General features: G+C 38.6%; 2 protein-coding genes and 2 long non-coding RNA genes across 4 annotated transcripts; 2 read left to right on the top strand and 2 right to left on the bottom strand.

The window, feature by feature from the left end:
* Positions 1-167: 167 nt before the first annotated feature.
* Positions 168-7,330, bottom strand: LOC5511344 (LIM/homeobox protein Lhx1). Its single transcript, XM_001631673.3, has 4 exons — positions 4,791-7,330; positions 4,417-4,628; positions 3,924-4,310; positions 168-1,047 (listed from the first exon to the last, which is right to left on the bottom strand). Exons 1-4 carry the CDS (start codon positions 4,961-4,963, stop codon positions 743-745), a joined length of 1,077 nt encoding a protein of 358 aa, XP_001631723.2. The 5' UTR covers positions 4,964-7,330; the 3' UTR covers positions 168-742.
* A 2,301-nt stretch (positions 7,331-9,631) lies between these two features.
* LOC125561963 lies at positions 9,632-13,073 on the top strand. Its single transcript, XR_007307671.1, has 2 exons — positions 9,632-12,227; positions 12,320-13,073. It is a non-coding gene; the product is annotated as an uncharacterized LOC125561963 (long non-coding RNA).
* A 2,355-nt stretch (positions 13,074-15,428) lies between these two features.
* On the top strand, positions 15,429-17,774 carry LOC116617671. The gene is made up of 2 exons (XR_004295835.2): positions 15,429-15,838; positions 16,890-17,774. It is a non-coding gene; the product is annotated as an uncharacterized LOC116617671 (long non-coding RNA).
* Positions 17,775-23,301: 5,527 nt separating this feature from the next.
* Positions 23,302-27,342, bottom strand: LOC5511319 (F-box/WD repeat-containing protein 8). Its single transcript, XM_001631671.3, has 5 exons — positions 26,510-27,342; positions 25,322-25,522; positions 24,843-25,042; positions 24,359-24,574; positions 23,302-23,936 (listed from the first exon to the last, which is right to left on the bottom strand). The coding sequence occupies exons 1-5, from the start codon at positions 27,234-27,236 to the stop codon at positions 23,370-23,372; spliced, it is 1,911 nt and encodes a 636-aa protein (XP_001631721.1). The 5' UTR covers positions 27,237-27,342; the 3' UTR covers positions 23,302-23,369.
* Between the last annotated feature and the right edge of the window lie 196 nt (positions 27,343-27,538).

Raw genomic sequence — 27,538 nt, 5'->3', positions numbered from 1 at the left:
ATTCCACTTCTTGATCCAGACTTTAATGATTGAGGCAACGGTTTTATTTTGAGTGAAGTTTCTCCACATGCCCCTGCAAAAAAAAAAAAAAAACAAACCCTTCTTCTGTAGGGAGAGAATTTAAAGGGACCAATATCGACTTTTTTGCAGCATTCAACGACAACGCGTCATTTTTCCGTGTGTTATTTCATTTACATCATAATATATGAATACACATTTGTATAAAAGTATTTAAAGTTCATAGCTCTATATATATTTCTATATATTCCGTGTGTATGTTCAAATCCATAAATTTTATTCAATAATTTCTGACTCTCTCTGAGATTGTATGCACTTAAAACTCTTGTCAGTATTTATCATAGTTTTTGTTAGATATGCCGACAGAGTATGTTTCACTTTCTGCCAAGACTTTGTTATGGTTTCACGTGAGCGGGCCTCTTGATCCCTGGGAACTGCGATATCGTGGCTACCATGATTGTGTGATCAAAGAGTCAACCTCTAGTCTAATTTCACGCTTGGTCGTGAAATGCACTTTAAGAACCAGGGCTGGGGTGAGATCTTCAAAGCAAGGAGCATGTTGGTCGCTTAATCAATCAGCATATTGTGTGCAATTCCTTTACGATCTCCCAAACACTTCTAGGCATTTTGAGTATCCCAGCGCAGTTCCGATCAACCAACGCACCGCTTTTTGCTGTGAGACACGCTAGCATCTGATAATAGATATCAACCATGCCATTATTATTCACCATACATCATCAGAGCCTGCGATCGCACTTTTATGTTGCATGGCTGCTGGAAATACGCCTGTTCCCGGGCTCTGACCGGCTAGATTCAGACTTTGCGGAGTTGCCATCCCGCCGCCTTCTGCGAGTTCGTTATTAGGCAAGCTGGCGGGTCTCCGCATGTGCTGCCCGGATCCAAAGTTCGTAGGATGCGGATGAAGTTGCGAGTTGTTCATTGAAATCCCGTCGGGAACGGGTGAGTTTTGCGAGTAGAACTCGCTGAAATTCGACGGGTTTCCGTAGTGGCTAGGTGGAGTTTGTAGATCTGTAAATAAAAAATGAACTCTCAGCAAACGTGAAACAACGCGTTGAATAGCTTTTTTTCTACAGGCTTTGCGGGTTAGCAAGAAAAAAATCCTTGATGATCCGAGCATGTATTTTTAAAAGGTTTTTATCAGAAATTGTCGGTGGCCCCCGTTGCTGGATTAACGAAGAATCACTGTGGGAAGCCTTTCTGATAACCACTGCATGGAGTTACGCGGCCCAGTTTTATTTGCAAGGTTTTTGCAGCGGGTTTCACTGGCGTTCTTGCTCAAACAATGAGACGTAGATTGATCATTAAGAGCATCGCCAACTTAATGTGTGCAGACGTTCTAGCGCGCACAGGGAAAAAAAAGTAGAGTTGAAGATGGCCGTTTGAGATGGCCGAGCGGCTTTAGGCTTTAACTTTGCAAAATAGTCCTTATCTGGGTTGAATGATGAATAGATAAATCTTAAACGCTATCGCAAAGAGGAGGCTTAGAAATCAGCGGCGAAAGCTCGACACTCTAGAATCGCGAAGGGCAGACTTAGTAAGATTAGGCGTATTACAGAAGGGATCAGTTTAGATTGAAATCAGACTCATATCGGATACGCTTACGAGCATTTTTGTCGAACACAACGCTAACTGGTGTATTGAAATATAGAATACTTTTATTAAGAAACTCTCCTTTCTTTTACGATTCCTTGTAAGCCATTAAAAAATCTCCTTTTACGATATTTCTCTACCAATCACCCTGAATCCATTTTTGCTGAAAGAACTCTGTTTAGGTCTTGAAACGTTTGTAAATCATGAGAAGCTGCCTGCTCAGGGAAGCTGTATTGCAAAATTTTCCCTGATTCACAAATGTAAACGGGGAAAAACATGATTGCATTTGACTAATGCCCCACCTAACAAACTACAAAAAGTGCCGAAAATTAGTTTGTTTTGAACCGTCTAAATAGATTGAGTGGTGTGTTTCATGCTTTCTAGAACTATTTAGGGATGACATAAGATCTAAGTCGGAGAGGCTTTCTCCGAAAAACCTCCCCGGGCAAAAAATATGTCGGCTTTCAAAAGGCTAGCCAGGCGAGATAAAGGAACAAAGCAATACGCCATTACTCTATTTCACAGAATTAAATTTGAAGACACTAGAAATCATCCTTTATACCTTTAGAGTTATGAAAAAGGTACGCGTTTTAGAGCATTAAAACTTCGCGGCGTTCTCAGACTTGTGCTGTATGGCATTTTATTTGGTTTTAAAAATGTATTATTTTAATGTAACGTTAGAGTGAGGAATTTCATTTGAGATAGAGTACTAGCCTTGTTATTCATAGGTGAACGTGTTTAGTGTTATGCAGCATAGACCATGATCAGAGAATAGAAAGAAATGCTGCAAACAGCTCCACGCAGCAAGCTGCAAGCCACATCTGAGAACACACCAAAACAAAACACACACAACAGCTTGTCCTACAAAATGTTCAACAAAACAGATTAAAAAAATCCAGATACTTCTTCAATGGTTTTTACATTTTTTCATGGAGGAAAACCTAATTTAAAACTCGCTAAAAGAACTTGATACCATTGTATGTTTTCTACTACGTAATATGTTGCTCAAATACACAAGAATCGTCATTAAAATACAAGCACTTAAGAAGTTGGTTGGTTTATAGTCAAGTTTTCATACTGAGGACGGACGCTTCTCTTGGAGCAATAAGAGCTCTCTCTTAACACATTAATATTGGCCCTTGGTCTGAAGCCAGAGTAAATACGATTCTATACGGATAATAAATTACTATAAAAATAGTGAAACGTTCATTCGTTTCATGGGAAATATTAAAATTCTAATTCTCTTACAAAGAATGCAACAGACAGCGCACGTATCACAGGCTCGATCAGTATACGAAGATATCGAATTTGAGATTTTTAACTTTCAGGTGTTTTTGGTGAAGTTTTGTACATATGATTACGAAAAGAAACACCTAGATGTACACCATGATCTAAAATGCTGCTTAAAAAGTAAACTATATAATCTACCGACCAGAAAAGTCAATAATCCCGGTATTAAAATACATTCTGACTTTTTAATACGAGACCAAAACATATCACACAGATGCAATAAGACGCCTCCAACGCGAAGTGGCTAACTAGGAAATACGAAACCCTTGTCGTTGGTGTCCTTTTACGAAGATTTCTGGCTCTGGGGCTCCAGAAAACGAGCGGTATTTATAGTAAAGACAAGAAAGCTTGAGTAGGTGGCTTACTATCGCATCGCTCTAAACACCAAGCTGCGTTCACCTGGTCTCGTATGCCCGCCTGTCAAAAAAGCGCTTACCGAAAACAAGATATTCGCATAGCTTAAGGACGTCTACCAGCTCTGATTTCAATATCCTCAAAACGGGAAATCACTTTAGTGGATCTAAGCTCGGAGAAGTTTTGCGCGCGATCTCCCCGTTCATGCTCGTACAACTAGCAGGTCTTTTGGAAGTAATTTTCGACCGCAGACTACAAGCTTAATTAGAACAATACCATAACTACGACAGACGCTAGTTAATTTGAAATTTGAAAATGTAACAGTTCTGAGCTCCAGATTAAACAAGCTAAATCAGGGATGGCCATTTGTGGAATAAGGTAGCGTCAGGTTGACGTCTCATCAGCCCAACATAGATTTACCGACACAAAGCACTCGCAAAGCACAAAACAAGTACTCGAACAACTGGTCAAACAGATTCAAGTACTGTCCATTAAAGTTGTGAAAAACTTGTTGATAATGTTTGCCGTGGTGGTGAGAGATGTGGCGGACCGTGTACCGATAATACACCACTTCGAGACTGCATGACTACGCAAACCCCTACACACGCACAGCATACGCCGCAAACGAGGCCTTGTACAGCTTTACTTACCTTGTTGGTAATTGAGGTGCGAAGAGTTTTGGAGTTCCTGTTGACTTTCGTTGCTACCATCACTATTATTGCGAGCGATTCGGGACCTACGCGAAGGCCTGGATGGTCGAGATGTAGGGGTCTGCCCCCCTGATTGCTTCAATCGCCTCTCTTTAGACCTTCTATTTTGAAACCACACTTGAATTACGCGCATATTTAGACCCGTTTCCTGAGCGAGTTTTTCTCGAATGTTTCTGGACGGCTTAGGAGTTGCCGCAAAAGTAGATTTTAAGGCCTCTAGCTGCTTGGCTTTAATAGTTGTTCGCGGACCACGTCGCTTGCTCGCCAGTGCGGCGTCCAAATCCTCGTCCAACCCGTAACTTAGATCCTTTGGCTCATCTATGGCATCTAGGAAACAATGAAACATAACATGGTAAAAATTAGAGTTATTAAGATTAAATAGCTTGTGAGAATGAATAAACAAACTAATTCGTTGAATTATTGTAAAAGTTACCATCAAGGTTGGTCGGATGGGAATGATAATAATCGTCCCTACAGATGAAACTGCCATCTCCGATGTAGTATAGCTCGTCGCCTGTTGTTATTTGGCGCTTGCAGTAGGAACAGACAAAACAGTCAACGTGGAAAACCAAGTGTTTTGCTCGACGAACCATATCGTTTGGCGAGATCCCTTGATCACAGCCTGAGCACTTGGTCCCGTATCGTCTGCCAAAATTAGAATATTGTCAATTCATCAGTGCCTTCTCATAGGCGAGATGTACATTTACACTTGAACACTTCCTAGAAAATCAAAGAAATCTCGGACATAAGGCGGCGATGGTGTCGCGCGGTTTTTATTCACCATGCTCATTCATTGACAGTACTCACCTGTAGAAGTCGGTTTTGCAGAAGAGTTTGCCTTCTCGTGAGAAACATCGCTCTGTCAATGGGCACTTGCAGTCGCTACATTGGACACATTGCGCGTGCCACACACCATCTAAAACCTTCAATAAGAATTTATCTGCGATTGGGAGCTGACATCCAGCGCACTGCTGAACCATGTTCGCCTGAAGATGTGGCGCAAGTATTACGAGTGCACGAGTCAAACGCAGTCCACAGATCCGACTGTCAGGAGTCACCACTGCTTATGTTAACTACCCGTGAGCGTTGCGTGAAATTTATGCATACGTTACGCTGTGTTTTCGCGGGGCTGTGGGAGGCGGCTTGCGATTGCACTGAAGACAGCTGGTTTTCACTCGATCCCTCCGAAACACCCAAACAAGCCTGAAAACGTTCAATACAATAAGGCAATTGCACTTAAGCTCTCACCCGAAAATTTACGGCCTCAATTAGGCAAATCAAGCGCCGTAGCGAAAAGCCATCAAAATCGCCAGAGCTTCGGGTTGTTATGGTCTAATTAACGCCAAAGAATAACAGTGAGTTTTCACGACTGTCGTGTGTAAAGACCGATCTTTGTGCCTATGGCTGCGCCTGTCAATTCGAATATTGACGTACTAGATGTGACAGGCTTTCACAAAACCCACTGACATCGAGATTCTTTGTGCCGTGAAAAACAAACCTTCAACAGTCTTTTGTTTGTCGCTGGTTATGTCAACGAGAGCTGGCGCGCAATTTGTGCCTATTGTTTGGACAATTGTTCCTTTTGAGCTGCATCCGAAAGCGATGGTGTGAGCCTCGAGGGCTTAGCACAGCACGATTCGGAAAAGTTTGAAAAGCCGCGCCGACATGCGGAAATCGTTGGCACAATGATTTACTTTTATCACCGCAAAAACACTATTGTTGCTAGTGCGAAATGTCACAACAAGATCGATTCCAACAGTTTGTTTACAATTCTTTTTCACTGTACAATGTCCCCTTCGTTAGATTTCGCTTGTCTCGGAACAGCCTCCCTGCTAGAAACACTTTTATTTGCGGCTACTTGGCTCGCTAAATCCTCAAATTCTTACGTATCGAGAGCAATGAGACGACATCTGCCGCGAGATTCACTTATCCTTGGTAATGATGAGAGGTAATGAGTTTGAGAAGAAATCCTTTACTTCCTGTGGCTTCAACAAACGCAGCCGATACGACTAGAGGGTGCAAAAGAATCGTATTCGACAGGTCCACAGCGCCGACATGCTCACTTCACCAACTATCTACTTCCGACTTGAGAAATCAAGACGCCTGTTCACTTCTCAAATATCTCCTTTTTATTTTCACTTCGCCATTTGTTCTGTCAAAAGCGGCCGCCTTATCCCCGACACATTTCGATTTTCTACAACACTTAACACGGCTGGGTAAATGCAGCCTGTTTTAAACTATTTACGGACTATGATTATTCAATTCACAGCTCATCAATAGATTTAGCATAATAAAACCGAGAAAGAAGGCGAGACTGCATTGGGTTGTTACGGACACCAGTAGAATAAAAAAAAAAAACTCCAATCTTGGACTCGAGTAGGTAATCCGTTATGTTAAGGGCTAATTAAACCGCGTTTCTTACTTTTGAAAAATTTGCAAAGGCTTACAAGAAGCCTAAAAGGATAACTATTAAACAATACGGAATAAGATGTCTCTCATGTATCTTTAATGCCCCACTATGGCGCGATTTCCGGAACAGCGCGTAACACGACAAACCACTTTGTGGTCTGCGTGGTTTCTTATCACAAGCGATGGTCAAGTTTTCTCTTGATAAAATTTCGACGTGAGTGTTTCTCGTATTCTGATAAATGGCGGCGGCACGTCATCATCTGAGCGCTCGCGTCACCTGCACAAACAGAGCGCCGCGCACCTGCTACAAATACCGCTGACACGCTCACTTCGGGCTCCAATCAAAATAAGTCGTGTTCTCTTTTGGAAAATTCCATTTTAGAATACATGATTATCAGAAAGCTCATTTCAATAAGTCGTGGTCGTTTGATAGTCAAACCGTTTGTTTTTATGTCTTGTGTAGGAAGATAACACAACAAGAAAAGGGCTCTTATAATTTGACTTGTTTGGTTAACAAGGCTCGAGATAATTGAAAAGTTTTTGTTAAAGAGAAAAGATTGTGATATAATACTCCAAATGAGTCTACTTTTAAACCATTAAGACTAGTCACGTGTTTGCAGAAGAGACTGAATTCAGATTGGTGAGTCAAACCGCGTGTAAACACGCTCTTAGCGAAATGAAATATTAGGCGTCGAAATGAAATGTTAGGCGAGTACACGCGCTCTTAACATAATGAAATTTTAGGCATGTACACACGCTCTTAGCGAAATAAAATGTAAGGCGTGTACACACGCTTTAGCGAAATAAAATGTAAGGCGTGTACACACGCTCTTAGCGAAATAAAATGTAAGGCGTGTATACACGCTATTAGCGAAATAAAATGTAAGGCGTGTACACACGCTCTTAGTCAAATGAAATTTTAGGCATGTACACCCGCTCTTAGCGAAATGAAGCAAAATCAAGCTAAAAATTGATATTGTAGAAAAAACGTTTTTAAAATGTATAATTCCGGATAAAATCCATACCCCCCGCGGAGGTATTGGAAATTGGGGGGGGGGGAGGTAAGTGGTCTTTTAGAGCCAATTTCCAGAAGATACAAACATATACATCTACATATACATCTACCCCAATACACCCGAACCATATATACATTACCCCAATACACCCGAACCATATATACATCTACCCTAATACACCCAAACCATATATACATTACCCCAATACATCCAAACCATATATACATTACCTCGATACACCCAAACCATATATACATTACCCCAATACACCCAAACTATATATACATTACCCCAATACACCTAAACTATATACACATTACCCCAACACACCCAAACCATATATACATTACCCCAATACACCCAAACTATATATACATTACCCTAATACACCCAAACTATATACACATTACCCCAATACACCCAGACCATATAATGTACATCTAACCCAATACACCCGAACCATATACACATCTACCCTAATACACCCGAACCATATATACATTACCCCAATACATACAAACCATATATACATCTACCCCAATACATCCAAACCATATATACATTACCCAAATACATCCAAACTATATATACATCTACCCCAATACATCCAAACCATATATACATTATCCAAATACACCCAAACTATATACACATTACCCCAATACACCCAAACTATATACACATTACCCCAATACACCCAAACCATATATACATTACCCAATACACCCAAACTATATATACATTACCCCAATACACCCAAACTATATACACATTACCCCAATACACCCAAACCATATATACATTACCCCAATACACCCGAACCATATACACATCTACCCCAATACACCCGAACCATATATACATCACCCCAATACATCCAAACCATATATACATCTACCCCAATACATCCAAACCATATATACATTACCCAAATACATCCAAACCATATATACATCTACCCCAATACATCCAAACCATATATACATTACCCAAATACACCCAAACTATATACACATTATCCCAATACACCCAAACTATATATACATTACCCCAATACACCCGAACCATATAATGTACATCTTCCCCAATACACCCAAACTATATTCTGTACATCTACCCCAATACACCCATTGCACGATGCTTGACACCATAAGAAAGGCTTTTGTATAAAGCCGAAAATTTGGCACAGATTGTTTACGAAGGTTATGGGCTTTCTACTAGGCATGACATACCTAAAGAACCGTACAAAAACAGAATCGTAAGAGAACGTGTGGGGATTCCAAATCAAATGCTATTTTTATGCTATTTTTAGGCAGTTGTTTAATCTGGCCGCAGGGTTGTTGGGAGGGACCTAATTTATCAAATTCTTTCTAGCTAAAAACGTCAGCAAAAAATATTAATACAATGAAACAAAATTATGTGTCAGAGTATTCCGAAGTTAAAATATCTATCAAAACACTCGACCCTCACAGGAAACGATAGCAAGTTCGTGTTAAGTCTTGATTAAACGGCTTGCTAGTGTAAGTGTCGTAACCGTCGCTTAGGGTTTGCCACCCGATGTAAATACACGACTCGCGACGCGGTAATAGGAAATTATATTTTTTAAGAGACGCAGAAGTCTAAAGGGGTAGCCCCTTTAACTGCCGATGGTGATAGGGAATGTTACGACTATATGGAAACTAGGCTTTATCGTGCCGCTCTTGAAGTTCGACGGATAATACGACGCTATCGCGTCGTTAATTGGGCACGACATAGAATTAATGAGAAACTCGACCCAACGTTTATGTAAAAAAACCGCTCAGTCTATGATCAGTCTATGGTGGAACCTCAACCGAACCAGAAGGTGCGACACTGGCACGAAGTAAATCTAGGCTGCTCGATTACTTTTACCCGAAAGGACTAGAAATGTCATAAGTAAACTTGAATTTAATTTGAGTGAGCGGGAGCTCGCGCTTTTCTCCCCGCCGTGCCAATATCGTAATGACGCCCTTAAGTTCCTTCAAGAGAACCCTCTTTAGCCAGGCTTAGAATATACACATTATTATTAGAAGGTTGTGTATCTAAGAATGTCGGCGCCTTTGGGGGGAGAACATGCTCTTGGGGGGAACGTTTTCCAAGGTCAAAAGCCTGCCTTTTGTGACGTTTGAGACCAATTAAAAAGGAATAAAATAAACCCTTAGGTAAACATATTAATCTTTATAGTGCACTGCGTAGCGGCTCAAGCGAAGAAGAGGGAGACCTTTAGACCTAAGTGAAGTAGTCTTTAGCCGCTACGCAGGCCATCTTCATAGTGGAATCTACCAGATTAACTTGCAAGTGAAGTAGTCTTTAGCCGCTACGCAGGCCATCTTCATAGTGGAATCTACCAGATTAACTTGTAAGTGAAGTAGTCTTTAGCCGCTACGCAGGCCATCTTCATAGTGGAATCTACCAGATTAACTTGCAAGTGAAGTAGTCTTTAGCCGCTACGCAGGCCATCTTCATAGTAGAATCTACCAGATTAACTTGTAAGTGAAGTAGTCTTTAGCCGCTACGCAGGCCATCTTCATAGTGGAATCTACCAGATTAACTTGCAAGTGAAGTAGTCTTTAGCCGCTACGCAGGCCATCTTCATAGTGGAATCTACCAGATTAACTTGTAAGTGAAGTAGTCTTTAGCCGCTACGCAGGCCATCTTCATAGTGGAATCTACCAGATTAACTTCTAAGTGAAGTAGTCTTTAGCCGCTACGCAGGCCATCTTCATAGTGGAATCTACCAGATTAACTTGCAAGTGAAGTAGTCTTTAGCCGCTACGCAGGCCATCTTCATAGTGGAATCTACCAGATTAACTTGTAAGTGAAGTAGTCTTTAGCCGCTACGCAGGCCATCTTCATAGTGGAATCTACCAGATTAACTTGTAAGTGAAGTAGTTTTTAGCCGCTACGCAGGCCATCTTCATAGTGGAATCTACCAGATTAACTTGTAAGTGAAGTAGTCTTTAGCCGCTACGCAGGCCATCTTCATAGTGGAATCTACCAGATTAACTTGCAAGTGAAGTAGTCTTTAGCCGCTACGCAGGCCATCTTCATAGTGGAATCTACCAGATTAACTTGTAAGTGAAGTAGTCTTTAGCCGCTACGCAGGCCATCTTCATAGTGGAATCTACCAGATTAACTTCTAAGTGAAGTAGTCTTTAGCCGCTACGCAGGCCATCTTCATAGTGGAATCTACCAGATTAACTTGCAAGTGAAGTAGTCTTTAGCCGCTACGCAGGCCATCTTCATAGTGGAATCTACCAGATTAACTTGTAAGTGAAGTAGTCTTTAGCCGCTACGCAGGCCATCTTCATAGTGGAATCTACCAGATTAACTTGTAAGTGAAGTAGTTTTTAGCCGCTACGCAGGCCATGTTCATAGTGGAATCTACCAGATTAACTTAACAGATTAACGAGTAGTATCTCTATAGAAGGGTAAACCATACATGCGAGAAGTATCTCTATAGAAGGGTAAACCATACATGCGAGTAGTATCTCTATAGAAGGGTAAACTTTACACGCGAGTAGTATCTCTATAGAAGGGTAAACCATACATGCGAGTAGTGTCTCTATAGAAGGGTAAACCATACATGCCGAGAAGTATCTCTATAGAAGGGTAAACCATACAGCGAGTAGTATCTCTATAGAAGGGTAAACTTTACACGCGAGTAGTATCTCTATAGAAGGGTAAACTATACATGCGAGTAGTATCTCTATAGAAGGGTAAACCATACATGCGAGTAGTATCTCTATAGAAGGGTAAACCACATACATGCGAGTAGTATCTCTATAGAAGGGTAAACTATACTTGCGAGTAGTATCTCTATAGAAGGGTAAACCATACATGCGAGTAGTGTCTCTATAGAAGGGTAAACAATACATGCGAGTAGTATCTCTATAGAAGGGTAAACCATACATGCGAGAAGTATCTCTATAGAAGGGTAAACCATACATGCGAGAAGTATCTTTATAGAAGGGTAAACCATACATGCGAGTAGTATCTCTATAGAAGGGTAAACCATACATGCGAGTAGTATCTCTATAGAAGGGTAAACCATACATGCGAGAAGTATCTCTATAGAAGGGTAAACCATACATGCGAGTAGTGTCTCTATAGAAGGGTAAACCATACATGCGAGTAGTATCTCTATAGAAGGGTAAACCATACATGCGAGAAGTATCTCTATAGAAGGGTAAACCATACATGCGAGTAGTATCTCTATAGAAGGGTAAACTATACATGCGAGTAGTATCTCTATAGAAGGGTAAACCATACATGCGAATAGTATCTCTATAGAAGGGTAAACCATACATGCGAGTAGTATCTCTATAGAAGGGTAAACTATACATGCGAGTAGTATCTCTATAGAAGGATGAATTAATCGTTACAAGCTTGAGAAAATGATATGTAACCGCAAACCACAACCGCTGACTTATCTGTCAAGGACCGACGACTCCAATCAGTACATTTGGCGCCTGAATATATCTATAAGATTTAGCAAAATGTCAAGTAAAATGTAAAAAAGAATTAAACATAGCCAATTAAGGGTGAAACGACTGCGGAAATCACCAGCTCCCTTTCCCCAAAAAAATATATATATATCGGGTTTCAAAGCCAAATCACCGGAATTAAAGAGATTTAACCCCTGTACCAAGTTTACTCTTATAAGAAATAAATGAAAAGGCGTCACCTATGATACCTCAAATTGCCAAAATTTATGCGACAGAATTGCGGGAAAGACAAGCGGTTGAAAGAGGAACTAATGCAAAACGGGTATTGGAATTGACGGAGTTTGTTTCTTGGGGTAAGGCCTATACATTCATAATTGTTGGATACATTTATATGAAACACATTTTGCATGTGAACATTATTTTATTTTGCGCCCTGATTCGCTAGATTCTGATGAGCCGGTACATCAAAATCGCCTACGAAAGAGTATTTTTTTGCGGAGACAGATTAAAGGGAAGTTCATGGAAGCAATTTATATTAAACGACCATGACCACAGGCGGAGACGAGCGTTCTAAGGAAACATCACAAGACTTGACATAGGCGTATCGCGATGACACTCCTAACCTTCGAATCACAAGACTCTACAGTTAGCTAAGAATCGCGACAACTTTAGCATCAAATCAGTGAATATTTCATGAGCTCGCTTGGTTATCTGCTATTTGTTCCACCTAGAATTTAATTAAAGTGCGTGGACATTTAGTGGCTGGGGTAAACCATCACTGTGTAATCTCTCAATGTCATTTAAAACTTTACATATAACCTTTTCTGTCTATAATGAATAGGCAGGCTTCTTAAAATAAAGAATCGATTTAGGCTTATATGTGGCAAGCTGTTACCTTAATTAATCTGACGTACATTAAACGATTTGAAGAAAATGAAAATAAATAGGTACAGGCGCTCTCCACAGGCCTCGTGTTTGGCTTTCTGGTAAACGTTTTGCAAATGTCCATTTTTTTATAAATTAAAAGTAGCATTCGAAATTCGTAACTTTTTTGCCTTTTATTTATTTTTAAGGTGTAAATTGAAACGGTGAAAATAGCTGTAGCTTTAATTTTTGGATATAAGTGTGCGACGGAAGCAAGTTCTCTTTTGTAAGAGTAGATTGCAGAACCATTAAGCTAAAATTACCCCCCCCCCCCCCCGAAAAAAGGATCCGAATGAAAGGTTAACAACGATAAAGAGTTGGTATTAAAAAAAAAGTAGAAAATGACATAGGAAGCTCTATCAAAGTATTTGCCTTGACTAGCACTTAAAACGATCAACTTTGCCAATTTGTAATGACTCCTCGATTAAACGTTAGAGAGAAAAAAACACTAACACAATCAGGTAGCATTTCCATACATATAAGTCTCGCCTGAGGGTATTTACTCAGATTTTGAATGGGAAAATATCGTGCTGTGAGGCAGGAGACCAAGCCACGTCAAGCGTCGGCGTACTTTGCATAACAATCAAGCTACCCTTGGCTTTTCTACCCAGAGAGACAGAATATCTGGCGAAATGAAACTCAGAGATTTGTGACTTGGATTTATTTTCAGAAACCAGCAGAAATACTGCCACAGGCCTCTTGTCAAGAACGGCAAACGGTTCAAATTACTAACCAACCATTTTTTTTCGTTCTGGTTTTAGATAAAAAATTATCAACATCTATTAACCAGCTAATAGATGTATTCCTCTTTGGTTTCGCCCTATTCTTCACATCTTTTGAAATGACGCAATGTAAACTGTTGGAAAAATAGAATAACAAATAAAAACCGTGGTGATCCTAGAACCGAAAATTTCTTAGAACCTAAACAGGACCTAAACAGAACCTAATAGCAAGGGGGTGTAATTATTAATAATTTTTTTTTACCTATTTTCTGCATAGAATTATAGAGTAGGGCTGAAAATGTAATTTTTTACAGCGATTTTTGCGCTATTAAGCGGATCTAGGCTAAATTTCTATTTCAGTCATCACTAACGTGAAATATTCAAAAGGCGATCCTACACATACACATAGCTACAACTGAATAAAAAATACGGGGGAACGAATTTGGATTTTGTTCGTATAAATAGCAGCTGGTAGGAACATTTTTTTCTTTATTTATTTTTTCTTTCTTGATTATTATTATTATTATTATTATTATTATTATTATTATTATTATTATTATTATCATCATCATCATCATCATCATCATTATTATTATTATTATTATTATTATTATTATTATTATTATTATTATTATTATTATTATTATTATTATTATTTGAACAGATCACAAACTGGTCCAAAAATTATGCCTTCCTTCGGATGATTTGATTTTATCCCGGTCAATTCCAGTTTATAACTTCCACTTGGGTGGTCTTCACCGTTCACAGCATTCATTATTTCGGCGCCAAAAAGTACAAAAGTAGACGATTGCTGTTTGAAAACTTAGCAATAACTAAGCGCCAAATCGGTATAGAAACGTTTTAGAAATGCATATAATTGCTGTCCTTGCGTATTGCATAGGAATTTGCAAGCGTCTAAAACCAGAAACCAGACAGGGGATTCTAATCAGACATTAGTCTAGGATCAAAACAAATTACAGAAGTTGCTATAAATAATCCAGGAAACCATATTTATATAATGCCTTTTCATCGATTCTAGCTGATTTTACTCGTTAAAAAGGTATATATATATATATATATATTTTTTTTTTTTTAAGTACCCCCCTGACCGTTTTTAGGTTCTGATTAGGTTCTGAGGGATTAGGTTCTAGGATCACCGCGGTCAAATAAAATACAAATAAACTGAGTATACTCATTGAAGTTGGGAAAATTGACGTATATCATCACATGTTGAAGCTTACTGGGATAAAATAAACCAGAGTGGGAATCTATTAACGCACACGCGCTACATATAAAAAGGAAAGTAATGTTCCAATATTTATAAGAAAATTGGCTTTTCGATTTGAGAGAAAAATACATTTTTAATAGAGCTTTTTTGGAAAAAATATCTCTTTCTTTTTAATAAGAACCTTTTCAGAAGAACGCCAAGCCTGAGATTTAACAAAAGTTTCAAGAACATACTAAAAAAACATGTCGAGGGTCAGATAGCAGCAAAATATTGCTTTGATAGCGGAGCCAGCGCGGAGCCCCATAGGTATAGAAATGGTCTATAACTAGGCGACTCAGTTTTTGTCTATATAGGAATAGAAATGGTCTATAACTAGGCGACTCAGTTTTTGTCTATATAGGTATAGAAATGGTCTATAACTAGGCGACTCAGTTTTTGTCTATATAGGTATAGAAGTGGTCTATAACTAGGCGACTCAGTTTTTGTCTATATAGGTATAGAAATGGTCTATAACTAGGCGACTCAGTTATTGTGGTCAATGACGTCATTGTCACAAGCTGCCATCCATCCATCCAGCCATCCGCGATCTGCCATAAAGCTTGTCAAAGCCGTGTTTATCAATGCAAATTAGCCACGCTTTGACTTTGCTCTTACGCATGCGTCGCGATATGACCGCTGTTAACCATCCATCCATCCATCCATCCATCCATCCATCCATCCATCCAGTCAGCCGCGATCTGCCTCGGCACAGGCCTCCAGAGCGCGCAAAACAGTATGGCGGATGAGTATTTCTGCCCCTCTCAAAAACACACGAAAACTGACTGCAGAAAAGCCAAGAATTGTCGAAAAAGAAGTGCTTGAAAACTATCATTCGTGGGAATGCTAACCACGGATATGAACTTGTCTAATTATGCGCAAAAGACTGTGTAAAAGCATGGTTGAAAGTTTTGAAGAGCCAAGTCTTTTGCTCGAGTCAAGGTCAGCTGAAATGTCAGAGTAAACAACAAGATAAAGAAAAAACAAGCTAATTTTATGGACACCTTCACCGACAAGTGCTATTATGTATTTGTTCTTGCACTGGGAGACGTAGGTAAGTTAGCGTATTGTATTAAAGTAAGCTTACTTAGAGGAACGATCTTTCGGAGTTGTTTTCTTTTCAAACTTTGAACACCTTTTTCGTTGTTTAATTGAATTTATACTTTAAGTACTTACCTCAGGGAATAAATATTCTAGGCTGTTTTTATCAAATTCGATCTCTAAATCTGCCATTCACCATCTATCATAGGAAAATTATAACTACTATTCATGAATGAATTGAATATAAGTTACCAGAGCTGTCAACTCTGTCACAAGATCTTGGACCTCATCATAAACCTAATTTTTTGTGAGAATGTTCATACATTTTCTGTATTCATCCGCATTGGCTCTTTTTTTTTCACATATTTGCTGTATTTCATCCGATTTCACAAGATTTCTTTCCAAGTTTGGTTGACAGGTATGATATACTAGAAATAAAACCAAAAGTTATTTTTAATTCATTTCAATAAATGATTGGTCAAATTCTCACAAAGATGAGCAAGGCTTAAATGAATTACTTGGGTAAACCCCAGCTTTCTTTGGAGAAAGAAATAGAGAACTGGTTTCCTAAAACCCTAAGTATTAGTAATTTGTGAAAAACAACATATATTTGATAAACACTTGAAATTTAAATAAACTATTCTGGAATTCTGTTTTGATTTTTTTTTTTAAAAATGTGCACATACATATTAAGACCTTGAAAATCTGTTATTACCTAAAATTATGCCTTGTTTTGATACCACCTACAATATTTTCAATAACCCTGGGTACCTCAAAGTTTTCTTACAAACCTTAAAAAACTTTTTTTTTTCACATGTCACAATATAAAGTTGTCCAGCACAGCATAGTTCATATGTTCATTTTCTGTAATGGGTATCATTTAAACAAATTTTAGTTGGGACTATTTTTAGTTTTAGGTTTTATGAATTAGGTTTTTGTGGTATAATATTTGTATCCTATTTTTAGTTTTAGGTTTTATGAATTAGGTTTTTGTGGTATAATATTTGTATCGTAGGGAAATTACCAGTTTTTTTTCTTTAATGCTTTTCTCCAAACTTCTTTAGGTTAATCTCAGCCAGAGATTCTGAAATCAAGCTGAGACACAAGCTGCTGGCTAAGAGGCATGACCCTGGGCAGGATGTACCTATAAGGCATTGGTATTTAATTTAGGTAATCAAAAATTAACACATATAAAGTAACAAAAAGTAAGATAATATTTTAATGGAAAAATTGTTCTAAAAAAATGAACCAGAGTTATAAAAGTAAAAAACCTAGTTTTTTTCCAAGTTAGCCTGACAGGTTCTTGTATAATGTGTGGTTAGTGACACTTAGGCTATTTATGTTCATAAATAGTCTCTTGCTATTACAATGACTCATTGAGGTAGTAAGTTAATCATAAAAAAAACAAAAACAGGTCTCCTATATGATCCCTTAAGATCATATTTAAAACTATTTAGAAATCAATTTTCCTGTTTCAACCTATTTCAAATTATAGGCTAAATAGATGCTTATAAAAAGGATTCTAATTTGATAATTTTAGGTTAACAGATTCATTCTAGGTTATTATATGTGGTTCTTAACTGTATAATAAAATAATGTACTCAAAATGTTTTCAAATATGTTGGAGTGCTTTCAATCCACCCTTAGCAAAGTTACATTTTAAAGCACAAGAGAGAAGGTTAATAAAGATATTTTTCCAATATTTGAATTGCTTACTTTAAAACTTACACAAGAATAAGAAAATGCCCTATCTTTGCAAGTTAAGAAAAGTAATTTAAAGAAGTAAAAGGAATTGGGACAGTACAGGCAGAGTACTTTTGAGTATTTTTACCTCAAATCCACTACAATAGTGTGATTTGCTGATATACTTATTAATGTATAGGAATTTGATATGTATTTGTTTATTGTTTTTAATTTTGAAGAGAATAAAATAGCACCCAGTTTTTTGTGTGAGGAACTTTAATTGATCCTCATAATCAAATAAATAAATAAATATGACCTCCCTTCACACCTGAAAGCCTTCCCTGTTAATCAAAGCATATTTTTTTGTGTGCTAATTTTGCTGTATCAGTTGTCTATCAAGTATAGTTTAGTTAATAATATCCTTAGTAATGTCAATAAATACTTTTTTTACCTAGAACAAAAAACATATTTGTTCTAAGTATTCCCCAGGAGGATTGGGAGGACACCTTTTAATAATAGTTGCAGTATTTATAGAACATGCAATCTTTATATGTTTTACATATGGTGCTGTTTTTGTGGGTGGTGGAACATGATGCATAATGAAAGTGCAGGGAAGGGGGTTCTACACAAGTTTATGCTGAAAAAAATGATGCTGGCTCCGCTTTTAGGCAGTGCCTAAATCTATATATTAGTCTTCTAGATACCTTCTAAAATGCAAAGAACAATTGTGTTTATAATAACAACCTTAAAGTGCATCTGAAGGAATAAAACCGATATCCTTCAAAACGGCTCAATCATCGATATCTTATATCTCCTATGCTAGAAGAATCGTCATAACCAAAAATCTCCGATTTCCCATATTCCCCGATGTTTTTACAGCCCTTTGAATATACCAGTCTGTAAAACACCTTTGTAGCTGACCGACAAACGTATTGCGGGCGCGTGGCGCGAAAATCAAACTTGTCAGCTCGCGCACAGTCTGCATCTTCATTCGCTTCATTCGAGCTTGAAAATATCTTCATTCGCTTCATTCGAGCTTGAAAATATTCGCAAAAGGCGACATGCGAATGCTCGGCACAATGAACGATGCATGAAATCTCCAAACGATGCATGAAAACTCCACGCTTCGTTCATACTTTGCCGAGCATTTGCGGGCCGTTTGTTGCATAGCTTTTCAGGCTAAAAATCGTCGCTTGGCTGTTCTTAATAATCGTGGAAGTGTTTTAAAGCCAGAAACTTGTTATTTAGGCTAAAAATCGTGAAAATAAGAGACAGCCGTGTAGCTAGTTTTTTTCCTCCTTTACCGGAAGCCGTGCAGCGTACTTTTTTTGTTTGAACACAGCAAGTTTTACATTCAGATACCGTCTCTAATACGGTGAATACAAGTACGAAACCTTAAACAAAATTAAACGGTTTACCTGTTTGCCGTTTTCGTCAATCGTCTTTTTCTGACTTGACATAACTTAAGTATTTTGTAATGTAATATTTACATGAGCACTTACAAAAAAATGAAAATTTATAAGCAAATCTTATAAGGCGAAAAAATGTGGGTCATTTAGCTTTCAACCCAGGTTTTGAGGATCGTATATCATTGAAATTATCAGTGATCTATACCAGGGACGGCGGGAGGGGAGGGGCAGGGGGGCGCCAGCCCCCCCACTTTTCTAAGCGGATGTTTCTTTAGATATAGCGGTATATATGCAACCGACAACAAATTTGTTGAGCATTTTCAAATCTCCGTGTTCTTATAAATAGGATTTGGAATCACCACCCTGACCCCTCCCCCCTGAAGCCACCAACCACCCCTCCCCCTGAGACCACTACCCACCCATCCCCCCAAACTTTCGCCCCCCCCCCCCCCACTTATAGGACCACTCCGCTGCCCCTGAATACGAATACATAAAGGACCCCACTTTATACAAGCATTTTGTGCGAGGTGAAATTGAACTTTTTGTGGCTAAAGCAAATGATGCTATGAGAATGGCAAAAAATAACTACTCAAACCATCCCGATTGAGAATCTAGTACCCTTGGAAAGGCAGATGGCTACTAAATCACATACATACTGTAAATAACAAATACTTTTTGCATTCTTTTGTCATGGAGTTTAGCAATGTTTACATTTTAAAAGGCAGAGAGCGCACGGCTCACAAAATACGATGTCCTACACGAGACAAAAATATGATCACTATTTGTGCGAAAAAATATAGGTCCTTTAGCAATTTATCCAGGTTTTGAGGATCGTGTATCATTGAAATTACGTGATCTATACGAATACCCAAAGGACCCAACTTTGAGCAAGGTAGCAAGCATTTAGTGCGAGGTGGAATTGCTGTTACCCACACCAAAATGGTGCCGTCACGCAATACGATGAGATGAAAGGATTAGAAAAAATAGACTGTTCAAAGGGTCATTTTCATTTACGACTAGTCTAAAAAATGCACATTGAATGCTTTATATTGATATCTGGTCAGAGCACTGAGAGGACAAAGGCGAAAAGAAGGATTTAGCGATTATTACATCTCTACATCTCGTCTCTCTGAGACGGAACAAAATATGATGTATACCTACACAGCAAAAATGTCAAAGCAAATTAAATTATACCACTGTTTGTGCAAAAAAAATGTGGGTCCTTTAGCATTTCATCCAGGTTTTGGGGGTTAAACATTATCTAAATTATATGCAATCTATATCGATATCTAAAGGACCCATCTTTAAGCGAGATAATCAGCATTTCGTACAACTAGTTTAGTAAAGTATGATAGAGGCAATGGCACCATTGGGGCAAGTAACGCAAAGTAAATGGCTTCAAAATTGCAAAATCATTTGAATTATCAATAAGTGGCTACTTTAAAATGCAAGCAGGATATACGTTTTATATTTGTTAAGGTTATATTTTCATTTTAAGCCCGCCAATAATAGAAAAAGCACTTTATTTCCACGTCTAATAAAATTGCAAGGTAAAGACGCCGCATGTAGCCAAATTTGTTTTCTCTCGCAAATTCACGCGAGCTCTCGCAATTCTCCTTATATGGTGATCATTTCGCGCCAACTGGAGCTTTATCCGTGAGGGGACTGGGCAAGTAGGTGTTTTACAGACTGGTATATTCAAAAGGCTGTAAAATAATCGGGGATTATGGAAAATCAGGGATTTTTGGTAATAAAGATTTTTCTTTTATAAGAGATATTAGATATCGATTAATGAACCGTTTTGGAGGATATTGCTTTTATTCCTTCAGAATATTGCTATTGATAATTTGTGTAGTTCTCTTCTCATGATTAATTGGGAATCATATTTTCATATACACTAACATTTAAGATCACATTTAAGAACTGCACATCAAATTTTTAGAAGAGAATATGCAAGACCCAAATCATAATTAGACGAGCTGCAAAAAGAGAGTTTGAGATCTAAAAACTAAAGCACAAAATAAAAATCGCCAAGAGGAAAACAATTCTATTCCATCCTAGTAATTGCTCTTAATTGAACACGTAGTTCTAGCCCATTGGACTTTTGGCATTAGAAAAATTGATAGTTGGTTAAAGTAATATGTTAGAAAATGTGTGCCAGGTTCACGATTGGAATACCAAAAAATAATAAATTAATTAAACTAGTTCATTGCATTTTTTAAGTTGAAAAGAGAAATGTGGTCCCTTCTTGTTTCCGTAGTAAGGTTCTGAAAAAGCATTATAATTTCATGTTACCACGGCAACAGTGGTAACGTAAGCTACTAGTTGTTGGTTTATAGCGAACGTCGCGTTACATCCGTTGCTAGTGTTGGGCTACCTGTGGCGGTTCAGGCCGCGCATCAGTCAGGACAATGACGGAACGCTCGCACGTCGGTCGGGACAATGACGGAACGCTCACACATCAGTCGGGACGATGACGGAACGCTCGCACATCAGTTGGGACGATGACGGAACGCTCGCACATCAGTTGGGACGATGACGGAACGCTAGCCCATAGCCGGTTTGCATGTTTCGTCCTTTTTAAGACTCATCAGCATGGTATTTCTATTTTTGCTCAAAGGAAAATATCAGATTCATGCTGCTGAAAACTCTTTTATCGGATCCTTTTAACCTTTTTTGGATTTGTAGAAGTATATTCTAGAAGTATTTCATGGTTCCAGCCCAAACGAGTTTTAACGTCTTAGCCTTTTCACAGCTTTAAAACCACTGCGAGAGCTATTAAAACCGCGTGCGCGATCAGCCTAATATTCTTGGTCAGCCCTACTTATTCGAACTCAAAATGGCGGACGCTCTTGTAGGTGACCTGCCACGAGAGCATAGCAAGCCGGGGAAAAAAGTGACGTCATTTAAAAGGTGGACGCGCAGCTCACAGACGCCTGGGGACGAGCCTAGTGCGCATGCTCAGTAGCAACCCAAATACCTTACAATGAAACAATGTATATATTGTCATTGTTTGGTATATTGTTTCAATGAACCATCTTTGACGTACACATGCAAATGAAGATGAAACAATCGACTCGATTCATTGAATACGGCTCATGGTTAATAAGGCTCATGGATAATACGGCTCATGAGTAAAAAGGCTCATGGATAATACGGCTCATGGATAAAAGGGCTCATGGATAATACGGCTCATGGATAAAAAGGCTCATGGATAATAAGGCTCATGGATAAAAAGTATCATTGATAATAAGGCTCGTGGATTATACGGCTCATGGATAAAAAGGCTCATGGATAATACGGCTCATGGATAATACGGCTCATGGATAAAAAGTCTCATGGATAATAAGTCTCATGGATAATACGGCTCATGGATAATACGGCTCATGGATAATACGGCTCATGGATAATAAGGCTCATGGATAATAAGACTCATGGATAATACGGCTCATGGATAATAAGGCTCATGGATAATAAGGCTCATGGATAATAAGGCTCATGGATAATACGGCTTATGGATAAAAAGGCTCATGGGTAATACGGCTCATGGATAATAAGGCTCATGGATAATACGGCTCATGGATAAAAAGGCTCATGGATAATAAGGCTCATGGATAATAAGGCTCATGGATGATACAGCTCATGGATAAAAAGGCTCATGGATAATAAGGCTCATGGATAATACGGCTCATGGATAAAAAGGCTCATGGATAATAAGGCTCATGGATAATAAGGCTCATGGACAATAAGGCTCATGGATAAAAAGGCTCATGGATAATAAGGCTCGTGGATAATAAGGCTCATGGATAATACGGCTCATGGATAATACGGCTCATGGACATAAGGCTCATGGATTATACGGCTCATGGATAAAAAGGCGCATGGATAATAAGGCCCATGGATAATACGGCTCATGGATAATACAGCTCATGTATAAGGCTCATGGATAAAAAGACTCAGGGATAATACAACGTTTGAACACCCCCAAAAGGTAAACTGCTATCTTGCTTTACAAGAAATTGTTTTTTTTTAGGAATTTAAGCCAAAAGATTTGTAGACAATGTTAGCCGTGCTAATGGTTAAAATGTAATGAGAAAGGGGGGGGGGGGGACTGTGTTATTCCTTTTATACCGGAGCTTTGTGTCCTTTTATACCGGAGCAAAGAGTCGATTACTAGAGCGGGGTAAAAACAGTTGACTAGAGACTGTATGAAGAAAGGGCCGGACAAGAGAAAATACATACAAATATAGTTTGAAGGCGCTGACAAAGAAACCATTTGCATAGCAAATAGCTAATAAAACTATGTCATAAGTAAAGCTTAGCTCTCCCGAGTCTTAATATTTGATAGAATATCTGATTCGTTAACTAGTAAAATCGGAATTTCTAAAGTAAATGTTATATTTTTAATTGCGTTGGAATGTTATAGTAGTTGTAACAGGTTTTGTCTTTCGATTACTCGTCTATGACGTCATAGGGCGTGGCTAAGGCAATGTTGTAATTATACCCTGTGGTGTCGTCGTAGTTGGAAGAGCAAATCTCGGGGACGTCTAAACTCACATTTTCCGCCTCAAAATCAAAGAGCCTCAACGTCCCGCGATTCTTACGATGAAGAATAAGGTCGTCCGCATACCACGAATTCTCGTGCGTAAACTGCCCTTCGGGGATATTTGCAGTCAGCATCCTGTTCCTACTAAAGCGGCAATGACGTACGGGATGGCGCGCATGTGTGGACCACAGCATTGACGCCATTCGCTGATCCCAAACACAAGTAATTCCATCACGTGATCCGCTCACAACTTTCCATTCGTCCATTTGCACAGTGGTGACGTAATCCGAGTGGCCGCACAGGGTCTGGGTAGGTGATTCGCAGCGTGTGTCGAAAATTCGGACACGTCTGTCGTAACTGCCGGTTATGAGGCGGTTAGGTGGACTATCTCGGACATTGATACACGTGATTTCGTAGTGGTGTCCGGATAATAAGGCCAGCAAGCGACAAGAGCTCACTTGGTAAAGCCGCACCTTGTTTGGGAATAGATACGGGACCGTTCATTATGGTCATCATTACAAGGTTCACTTAGGTTCACTACATTAAAGAGCCCTTCACACCTTTGTTATTAGTTTCAATTTCAACAGATTTTAGAAGACAAATAATTAGTCTACAACTAATTTTTATATCTATTATAAGCACTTACTGCTTACCCCAAGAGATTAAATAAAAAAAGTTCTTCTTCGCGAAAAGTTTGATATTATATATGGACTCTATAGACTTTACTTTGTTCCTTTTAATCTTTATATATTCATTTGTTTCTTGTGCGGAATTTTGATAGATTTTTGCTTATTTTTTCCTCAATAATAAAGCTTTTGCTCCTCCCTCAGAAAACACCAGTTTTGTCTACCTTGATTCGGTGTTTTTCCTGATTGGCATTTTTAAAAGGTCTTACCTTGTTGCCCAAGATCCCATAGCCATACGATCCTATACCAACAGCCAAGGTGTCCGCCGTACAATCAGAACATGTGATCTTCCCGCCAATTACTTGATCAATTAATGTCACATTGTCAATACCTGACGTGTCGTGCAATTCAATGGTATCCCTTGTGAGAATGACATACTGGTGGTAAATTGTTCTCGTGCTCTGTAGCAAATGCATGTGCTGAAGCTGCAAGCAGTAAAAAGGTTTGGAATAATATATCCAAATGGCAAAAAGTTCCCATGGCAGTTAATGTGTTGCTTACTTACTTACAACCAAAGCGTGAAGATTAGATAAGACTTATCACCCTTGGGGGAGACAATGAGGAAAAAATACATAATGGTCAATTAAAGGTATGGGAACATGCATCAAACAGCCACTTATACAACCCATGTATGACAACAGAACAAAGCTTTAGGATCGGAATTGTTGGCAGCCTTAAAAAAGGTTAAATCACCTTGCTCTCTGTTGCCTTTTGCTGGCGACATCTCCATCTGCCATTTGCATCAGCGACATCAACTCTGACTTCATTCTCAGATAATGCAACCACTGACAGCTCTCTGTTAGTTGCTATGGCAACAGACTTGACAGGGCCATCAACACTGAAGTTGTTCACAGGGGAGTGAGGAAACATATTCTGCCAGATATTTACACGACCTATTAAAAACAAAATTAAACTACATACTTTCAATGATGCGAATGTGAGTTCATTCAGCTTTTTACAGCCTCACATTTTCAGTCCCATTGACTACATGGGTGACTAGGGAAAAAACATGATAATACACAAACAACATGTAGGCCAAACACATGCCTTTGATTCATTAATTCAAATACACACAGGAAAAAAATAAAATAAACATACAATCTGTACATAAGCATGTGAAAATTGGTGGCAGCCTGTGACTATAACTTGAAAAATCATACTTATTTACTAACCATTCTCAAAGCCAGCTGCACAGAGCCCATTACTTATACAAGTAGCTGTCACACAGGGCCTCTCCTGGCCATCAATTAAAGGATCCATTAGCTTATATGATGGTCCATCATGCCCCTCAAAGTCCCAAAGCAAAACTGTCCCAGTAGAATACCCAGCACAAACTAAACTGTTAGACATCCCCACAGCACTAAGACTTCCACCTAGAGGAAAAGGGACAAATAGAACACCAAAAAACTAAAAATAACAAATGACAATATTGACTTTCTCTAGAATGTGGAGAAGTGGAGGATTTTTAATAACAGGGACATTTAAGGGGGGTTTGTAGTTATTATTTAGTAAGCCATTTTCTAAGTGATTAGTATTCCCTAAGTTGCAACTTGTTTTTTATTGAAATCCTCCTGGAACAAAATCAAAGGTAAGACACAACTTAAGGGAATACTAATCACTAATTACTTACTACATTCCCTACCAATTCCCTATTGTCCAATGCCCTCACCTCTTGACAGTTAACGACTATGAGATTTAGGGCTCAAATGGAAGGTAATGATTGGTTGAAATGCAGTTATCATTTTCTTATAGATAGATATTCATGTCTTTACGATAAGCCCAAGTTGTCTTTAAGTAATGCTTTGTTTTAAAACTAGGCAACCTAACGACATATCCACACTTATATATCAAGAATGCCTTTGTTATTATACGAAATTTGAAATTTGATAAGGCACACTTAAAGCTAAATGCTACCTAATGTTTTAGAATATTTGAGTTTTAGGATTTATCAGAGTATGTGTAATATGGCTTATTAGACAAATCTAATGTGGGAAACCATGTGAAAATTATGTCAAGCAAAGACTATTGTTCTTTCTTCTTTTGATTGGTTCACAACAGAAAATCTCCAATAAGATATATTAGGGAATATATGTTTCATGTAATTTCCTCAAAATCTTGATATTGCCTACATCAGTGTGTTTAGTACAAAAAGTTTCCTATGTGGGGAAAGCTTTCTACCGCAGGGAGAATGGGACTTTGCCTAATTCTTACATTGATGACTACTTAAAACCTAATTTGGGGAAACTCAGCTTCTTTCGATTGTTTAAAAACCTGCCTAGTTATGCCTAAAATGTTGAAGCTGGTTCATCACAAAAGTAGGCTGTAAAGTGCTTAATAATAGTCTTACTTTATAGCTTTACCTCGTTCATAGTCCATAGGTGTGATCCTACAGACCCTTTCCCTCCATCTCTGCTGCTGCCGTCTGTTCTGCATGATGGAGTCTCTAACATGTCTCTTCCAGTTGGACCCTTCTACAACCAGTTGACACTTTGACATAAATCCTTTATCAACCCCTATCTTAAACCACAGTAATTCGTCTTCAGCTAAACTTTTCCAGGATTTAGATACAATAGCACATTGACACAAATCCCACATAGATAAGTGGCCCAATATCTTCATGCCCACTTCCCTGGGAAGCTGTAAATCAAAGAATGGGATTGCAGTAACCTCATCTATATCAAATATCAGTTGTTCCAGTAACGGTGTTCCAGATCTATGACTTTCCTCGAGATCTAATTTAGATACTTTCTGCTTCTTGGTGCATTTTTCATTCTCCCCAGTACTACCTTCAGGGTTTGGTAGGCTCAAAAGGATAATCTCGCTCTTCTTGTTTCGTATTATCTCTTCATTTGCAGTTGATCCTTTGTTGATTTCAGATTTTCCCTCGCCACCATTTATAATGAGTTCTTGAGGCCTTTTTGACTCTTGACGTTGGAATATCCCTTCAAGTAAATCCTTTTTCAAATCTCCCTCACTCTTCACATCGCATGATTTCTTTCGCAGTTTGTTCTTCACGTCATCTTGTTGTTTAATTTCTTTTTCCCATTCCAATCTAAATTTCAGCAGTTCTTCCTCCTCGTCTGCCATAATTCTTTCTATCCTAAAGAAGATCTCACTACAAGCGATGTTAGTAATACTTAACTTATTTAATTGATTAAGTAAGCTTCGGTTCTATCAGAGAAATCTCTTCAACACATCAGATTGCAAAATATTACGATCCCGCACTATAGCCATTTGAAAAAGAAACTTTAAAGATAATAAGTAAACAACCGAACACGGAGAAAAGAAAGGGATCGCCTTGCCATCACTACTATCTCATACAAGGGAGGCGCTCCAACAAACTTTAAGCATCACAACATCCGCCATGTTGTTTTGTTGCGAGAAACCGC

This window comes from Nematostella vectensis, chromosome 4 (genome assembly GCF_932526225.1).
Source record: "Nematostella vectensis chromosome 4, jaNemVect1.1, whole genome shotgun sequence".
Taxonomy (NCBI): Eukaryota; Metazoa; Cnidaria; class Anthozoa; order Actiniaria; family Edwardsiidae; genus Nematostella; species Nematostella vectensis.
The sequence above is the reverse complement of the archived record's forward strand: the minus strand, read 5'-3'. Positions and strand labels throughout refer to the sequence as shown.